This window comes from Gadus morhua, chromosome 8 (genome assembly GCF_902167405.1).
Source record: "Gadus morhua chromosome 8, gadMor3.0, whole genome shotgun sequence".
NCBI classification, from domain to species: Eukaryota; Metazoa; Chordata; class Actinopteri; order Gadiformes; family Gadidae; genus Gadus; species Gadus morhua.
In genome coordinates, this window is record NC_044055.1 from 9503778 (window position 1) to 9511491 (window position 7714).

The 7714-nt window shown below is 40.8% G+C and overlaps 1 protein-coding gene and 1 long non-coding RNA gene across 4 annotated transcripts; both read right to left on the reverse strand.

Moving 5' to 3' along the window:
• Positions 1-2433: 2433 nt before the first annotated feature.
• On the reverse strand, positions 2434-4761 carry LOC115549299 (uncharacterized). The gene is made up of 3 exons (XR_003977735.1): positions 4686-4761; positions 3983-4072; positions 2434-3610 (listed from the first exon to the last, which is right to left on the reverse strand). It is a non-coding gene; the product is annotated as an uncharacterized LOC115549299 (long non-coding RNA).
• Positions 4762-4835: 74 nt separating this feature from the next.
• On the reverse strand, positions 4836-7429 carry apoda.1 (apolipoprotein Da, duplicate 1). 3 transcript variants are annotated; one of them, XM_030364823.1, is made up of 5 exons: positions 7303-7429; positions 6819-6956; positions 6443-6564; positions 6246-6331; positions 4836-5852 (listed from the first exon to the last, which is right to left on the reverse strand). In XM_030364823.1, exons 2-5 carry the CDS (start codon positions 6933-6935, stop codon positions 5629-5631), a joined length of 549 nt encoding a protein of 182 aa, XP_030220683.1. In that variant the 5' UTR covers positions 6936-6956; positions 7303-7429; the 3' UTR covers positions 4836-5628. The 3 variants fall into 3 exon arrangements, with proteins under 3 accessions (XP_030220683.1, XP_030220684.1, XP_030220685.1); XM_030364824.1 differs by having other exon boundaries at positions 6819-6977; positions 7303-7408; XM_030364825.1 differs by lacking the exon at positions 7303-7429 and adding an exon at positions 7162-7296.
• Between the last annotated feature and the right edge of the window lie 285 nt (positions 7430-7714).

Below are 7714 nucleotides of genomic sequence, written 5' to 3' on the forward strand. Positions count from 1 at the left end.
GTTCCAGTTCTCTTTTTTCCACAAGACTTTTATTTGAGTTTCACAACTGCTTGTAAGAGAGGAGAAAAGCAAGCGTTAAGGGGAAAAACGTGTTTTGGTCCTTTAAACCTATATATTTCTTGCAGGTGCCTGCCTGGATGCATGGAAACAATTATGGTGGGTTGGGGAGCTGGGTGGATTATGGATGCAAGGCTCTGGTTAGGGAACAGAGTTTGGTGGCTAATGAAGAGAGCTACATCGACGCCCCCCCCCCCCCCCCCCCCCCTCAGTGAAAGCCCCCGGTGGGTCCCCACCTTTCGCTCAAACATGCCACGTAGCCTCTCCCCACAAACTCTGCAGACACAGACTTCAGGAGTCTGTAGTTTGCATTGTGGAATTATTTTGTACGTGTTTCTGTGTTGTTGCTCTTCCTGGAGGTAACCTGTTAACTCTCTCTCTCTCTCTCGCTCTCGCTCTCGCTCTCGCTCTCTCTCTCTCTCATTACATAGAAAAAATATTACTTTTCCACATTCATCTTACACAAATAGATCAACAGGGTCAACACATGTTTGTCAGAGCAATCTACTCTTATGTGTCTAATTATATATACTTTGCCACGTTTTCATTCTCATCACTGTCTTGTTCTTTCTTCTGTGACACCCTATTACCTCAATGTGATATCCTGCTTTTGACCAAAAGTATGGAAAAAAATTTAATGTTTTCCAAAAATATGTCATCACCATCACTGGTGTTCGAAATGGTGACACAGCCTCTCTCTGCCAGATAACGTGTAATTTTCACACACACACACACACATACCCAATCGTGCCACCACCATGTTACACAGGGAGAACTAACAACAAGAAAGATTTTAGGACTTCCCCATGCATGGAAAACTCATGGTGAGTGAATTAATGTCTCAAACTCATAAAACGTCTCTCGCTCATAAAGAGAGCAACTCGTAAAGATAAGAAGCCCAGACCGCATACTTCCATGTAAGCACTTTTTCACTCGCTCTCCTCTTTGTGTGCCGGAGCCGTGCTTGAAAAATACTTCAAAAGCACCTCTCTCTGGCGCTAAAACGATAGCCACATGCTAATGGGAAGCTGAAATAAATTAAACATTTATGACGTCATCAAAACATGATGTGGTACAACGAGTGGACTTAACTATATTTCAATGTATTTCAATGTTTAATATGATGCAATGTTTGTAAGAGCTCATAAATAGTGTTTCACTTTTGTCCACATTTATTGGTGAGATTGTGTGTTTATTTATTCTGCCCAATTTAACCAATATTTCTCTGATGTTTTATTTATTATTTTTCCCCTTGAATGCCCTCTCACCCGTAATAACATAATCCCACTCATTTTGGATTGATTCAATAATTGCTTGTTGACAACTGTTAACATTTATACATACATCCAAATGAAACACAGTTCATTAATAACAAAACATTTACATACAACATATTATATGGTACAGTCCGACAATGAATGATATGAGTATGATAATGCTGTTGCTGCTATAGACGCTATAGCACCAACAGCATAGGAGCAACACCCACCAGATATATAATTATGTTTAAAATATGCCCTGAACAGGTGTTCTCTGACTCACTGAAACCTACAATTCAGTTTGGAAGAGGCTGACATGTGCCTGACTTGAGCACGATCCAGCCTAATAATTTTAACAAACCATACAGGTGGAGGAGGAGGGGGTTGGGGGATTGGGGTGGGGGGGGGGGGGAGAATCCTTGGGATCCGAAGAATTTCACGACATCTGGAGCCAGCGGTTACATTTTTCAGAATGTGTTTTTTATTTTTTTTTGGTTTAACTAGCACACCAATGAACGTGGAATTGTATATCATTATTGGCTAAATTGGCAGTTTGTCTCCCCTTCCCAACCAAAAGAGAATAAATGACAACGGCGGAAAAAGATGCACTGTGCCCGAGTTTTTTTTTATGACTTCTGAAAGTCATCCCAGCCCCTATAGGAAACATGTTAACCTCCCTCACTGCATGTCGTCACCATCCAACAGGGCCTTCAAATCTGCAGCGGCAAAAGCAAAAAATTACATTAAAAAATCCATGTCATATTCGTACATTAACCATCTTTTGTCATTAGGGTAGATTGACATCAGTGTGCAAGGTTCAAACAACACTGACTTTGCCATAAAGTGGTCTGATAGGTTGGCAGGTCCAAGGGGATATATACAAGAGAACAGGACTGCCCTCTCTTTCATTGTATGCCCTTTCTGTTTTGCGAGGTCAAAGGTTAACAAGAGGAACTTTAGCAGCATGCACATGAATGAATGCCACATCGTCACCTTCAGAACCTCACACTGCCAGGACATAACGAAGAAGAGCAATTTATTTATTTATCTATTGTGCCAGTTAGTTCAATCCATGCAGCATTACGAGGGCTATTTTTACATGGGTGCATTATTCACACATCACAACATACCAGCTGTCATGCCGCCCATATTTAATGATAATGGGTCTCCATTATTGTTTAAATAGGGTATAATTGTAGAACAGAGACAAGGGACGGCCTTCAGGAGAAAGAAACACAGTAAGGGTATTCAAACTTTGAGGTCGACATTGAACAAACAAAGGTGAAAGGTGTTAAATGTCTCACTGTTGGTTTAAAGGGGCATTCCATCTGTGTTTTTATGATTGGTTCGAGGTCTTTCTCAGGGTTAGTATTATCCTGGTTTGTTTTGCTTTCTCAGGCATTCCCGTTTTTGTTTTTCTATTACAGTTTTTAGTACAGGCCCATATAGATGTGGCTCATGGAAATCACAGACCCAGAAAAACCCTTTTCAGATGATTTAAAGCATTTTCCCAAACAAAAACCTGACCAGCCATGAAAGAAAAGCAGAAAAAGATGACACATGTTTTATGTGGTTTTAGTTATTTTTCGTTGCATGCAACAGCAGGCTCAATACTCTGCTTTAAGAGACCGTTTTTAGGACTCCTCGGACTGGCAGTAGAATTATATTATGCTTCTGAAACACGTTGCTTATGGAATAAGCTGTCTAGACAAGCTGTCTGTTCAAATTGGCACGTTGCTATAATTTCACCATATTCCAATGTGACATTGATGGTCCCCCATTTGTACAAAAGCAGCAACAACACAGCTTGTTTTAAAGTAAAGAATGGTACTAGTTATTTGACCTAAGGATTTACCTTGTACTAATCTTCTGTTTGATCTATGCAAGCCACTCTCTGCTAAGAGAGCGTCTTGCATACTAGAACAATTAACACAAACTAACAAATAAAAAACATTATTTTGAGTGGGTTTGTTACTTATGGAAAAGTTATACAAATAGTTTGGCTGTATTCTTCGGCATACTTGCAATTCATGTGTCTGATTCAAATATTTCCTGTTTCCTTATTACATTTTAGTTTTCAAGGATCAATAAAGTAAACAAAAGCCGAGGGAATGGGGGTCTTTCCACTTAACACAACAAAAAGCTACACGTCTCTTCCGAGAGGAAGTTAAACCAGTCTCCTCCTATTTTCCACTTCCGTCTTCCCAACTTGGCCTCTTGTAATCCAAGCCCTTCGGTGATCCCGCAGCGATGGTCCTCACTGAAGCTGTGTGGCATATGGCGAGTAGTCAGAGCTGTTTGATGTACCGTTGGCCCCCGGGACAGAGATCACATTATATTATGAAACACACTTTTGTACGGGGGAAAAAAGAGGTAGGCAAGGCATGAGGAATATTCTCAAACTTTCCTGCTGTTTCCAAATCAACACAAACCCCTAAGGATCAAAGACCGCCTCTGGTTATTCACTCTGGTTTAAAAAAAATAAAATCGACAGAAACAAATCAAAAGAATAAATACATAAATAGCCACAAGCCTTTAGTTGGAATCCCAAAAAATAAGGAAAACAAACCTTTATATAGGCCTAATGTTAGTAAAAGAAACATTAACAAAGTTAATGCATATATTACTCTGTATTTAGGATATATGTTGGGCTGTAATAAACACACCTTTCATTGGCTGCCTGGTCCTGGTCAATCAAGAGTCCGTGCTTCTTCAAGCCTCATCCATCATCCAGACATAATTAACTAGCTGGTTAACTACGGAAGCACATATGAAGTATTTTTATTTTTACGAAATAAATTGCCCGTTTTTTCTGAATTATCGACAATTACAGCAGATTGGCGAGAAAGTCATGAAAGAAACAAGCGGATTATCTCAGAATTCTGAGAAAAGTTGGAAAATAACCATTCTGTTCTCCTTTTCCGAATTAACGAGTTATACCTCAGACTCCTCCTAGAAGCTGTCACCTGCGGGAAGTACGGTTGCTGCTGATAATGAGCCTGACCCTTCAGCGGTACTTGGTGATTTCAAGTAGGCTACAGGGCCATTAGCCTACGAGTGGTTCCGCATGAAAATAATTCGGAGAAAAACATGCAGTGATATGCTGTTTGGCAGCCTAACCGGGGTAATCTAGGGTATAGGCCTAGAAACTGCGGCTCCCAAAAAGAAAACAACAAACCTTGAGACATTACCAATACAAGTTAAGTATCTTGCTCGAAATTATAAAAAATATATATTGTAACAGACCGCACCAATCGTGCGCCAAATATTATTAAAAAGATGATTGACCATGGATTTTTTTTCTTGCATTGAACTGAGATACATGTGCTAAGGAGAGGTTTGGCATTTAGAACGCTGATAGATCCATACCTTTCAGCTGGGAGTCAAACACCTTAGCCACTGACTAGGCTATTATCCGGCCCAATTATCAGGCATCAGACTGTTTTCACAACCTTGTCATGTTTTGTGTCATGGAAGTCGCAAACCTGAGGATAATTAGTTTTTAATGAATCACTCTCACATGATTGTGTAGGCTTTTATTGACTCTAATGAGACACGCTATGGCTGTAATTTGGGACATCAACAACATTCAAACAAGAGGCTATTACACAGCTTAAATGGTCACTAATTTTCAAAATGAATAGTGTGTACGATAGAAGTCAGCCAATTATAATAACATGCAGCAAAATAACCACCCGATCTCTAGAAAGCCAACGTTAGAAACGCTCATCATTCCTCAACAGCGCCATCTTGTGTTTCCTGTACCCTGGGCCACGCTTTAGCCTACAACATATTGAAATCGAAAAATATTTTGATATTTAATGATAAAGTGTAAGGGTTAGGGTCAGGGTCAATTTATTGATCAAGGAATAGCCCATTAAACTTTTAAGTAAAGTGGTTCTTTATTTGTAACTTTTCACCCACTTTCAGGTAGGCCTACTATTTATAAAGGGGACTGCTTCTCTAAGTGTTCTGTACAGGTACCTAGTGATGAACTTCCTATATCAAGAGAATATTTTTTAATTTAAAAAAAAATACAGCTTACCCCAAATGTATAAAAAAAAAGTCTCAAGAAGTGCAGAAAATAATATGCATTATTTTTAAATACTTAAAGGCAAACTCAAAGGCAAGCATGCAACATAGTCTCACATATTACAAATTCAGGGTGGAATAGATTTCACAATTCAAGCCAAACCCCCAAAAATACATAAACACCAGATTGTATCCTTAACTGTGGCCTCAAATTCCGAACACAAACACAGAATACTATTAGTAATCAAGAGCGACGAGGACATGTTGGATCTCCTTTCCATCAACATCCCTGCTGCCGGGTGTTGATCATCTGGGTGACGTCGATGCTGTTCTTGGCAAACACCTCGTCGGCCTTCTCCAGCGTGCCGGCGGGCGGCGCGCGAACGCGGCTCAGCACCCAGGCGAACTCCACGTGGAACAGACGCAGGATGTCGGTGCACGAGTACACCACGGCCGTGTTCACGTAGTCGGTGGACAGGATCCAGTACGGGGTGTAGGGCAGCACTGTCGGGATCAGGAGGGAGAGAGATACGAACACACACACACACACACACACACACACACACACACACACACACACACACACACACACACACACACACACACACACACACACACACACACACACACACACATAGGTGTATATTCACACATACATACGTGATTAAAACAAAGTTTGTTTGGGTTCTATGTAATGTGTATCTGACTTTATATGTTGTATTCCAATACATTATATATAATTTAAATAAATACATAAATTGTTTATAATACATTTTAATTGTCCCATACACACTAGGTAGGTACACACATATACAAGTACACTGTGTGGATATACACACACTGGGGAGGTTCACGCACCCACACTCACTAACAAAACAGGGGCTCTTGGCTTCTTACCGTAGGAAAAGGTTATTCCCAGTTTGGCAGGGTTCTTCGGATCCTCTGTTATTCCAAAGCCTTCGATTTTTCTCAATTCACCCCTTCTGTTGGGTCAAATAAGTTTTTAGTAAGTTTTTAGAAGTTATCTGTTATTCATACCACACAAGTAATATACCACACTATTCTAATTTCGACATTTTCCTCCTTAATCTCACAATATCTCTGAGCTGACGACTCGGACGGAGTTATCCGCCTTTACGGTGAAGTTGGTCTCGATGCATCGTCCCTTTTCAAACTGGGCTGGCAGTTTGGCGATTTCATACCATCTCCCAGCAAACTGTTAGGGCGAAGTAAACACGAAACATCAAGGGTCATCAAAAATGCATGCGCATAGGTCCTGTGAGTATAGAGAATCAGCAAAATGTAACAACATCATCAATAAAAGATGGATATAATACATATTTTTAACATGCTGCATAAAAACGAATGGACTACAGCCATCTATTCGTCATTAATGTGGAGCATGCGTTCCATTTTGAACAGATCTTTCATGGGTGATGGAGGTGGTGGTTGTGGTGGTGGTGGAGGTACCTGCTTGATGCTGAAGTCGGCCTGGGTGATAGGCTCAGGACAGGGCCCCCAATGGGGAACCTGGCCCCTCACGAGGGGTAGGAGAACCAGCAGAACCAAAGCCATGGATCCAGTCATAGTGGATGGTGCCGGTGTAATCTGAACAAGGGAAGGGTTAGCCTGTGAGATGAAAGATGAAACAGCAAACAAGCTCTTACGCCTATGGAATAGCAAGGAGATTGGCACAGTTTTTTAATGGTCTTCTGAACAGTTCCATCGTGTTAGAGTCGGAGTGTAAATGCTGTTAGAGTGCATCTTACAATCAAGTACAGGATGATTGCAGATCATTATAAAAACAAATAACCTTTTTGATTTCCTAGATTGTTGTTGAGCGAACCGAAAATCAGTTTAAAGATGCCGTGTATAATAAATAACTTAATTTTCTGTTCTAATACATTTTGTAAGTATTTGCTCTATGCTGAATCTTAAGTATCAGAAGGCCTACCTGCTGGTGAAGAGAGTGGCGTCCCTCGGAGTAATCCTTGTGTATGTCATAGACACGATGCTCTCCGCTGACTTTTGCCACATCCCAGCCCCATTTGATCAATGGGGCTCTTTGTCTGGGACCGGCCTTATTTTGGACATAAAGTAGACCATTAGCTAATGGTAGTCATGGGGTACACACCAGCATGCGTGTTATAAAGCAATCAGGTTGAGGATCCCTCTAACATAGAAACAGACAACCCTTTTGGACTCTGTAAGGTCATCTTTAAAATACATGTTGTTAGGTACTGTCATTATTTGTAGCAGATCATGGTTTGCAGTTCCATCTTTGGAGGCGATGTTGCCGTTAATGTCTTTGGTGAGAGGGTTTCTGATGTGGTATGGGGTCACTGCTATATAGGACTGGAGGAAGT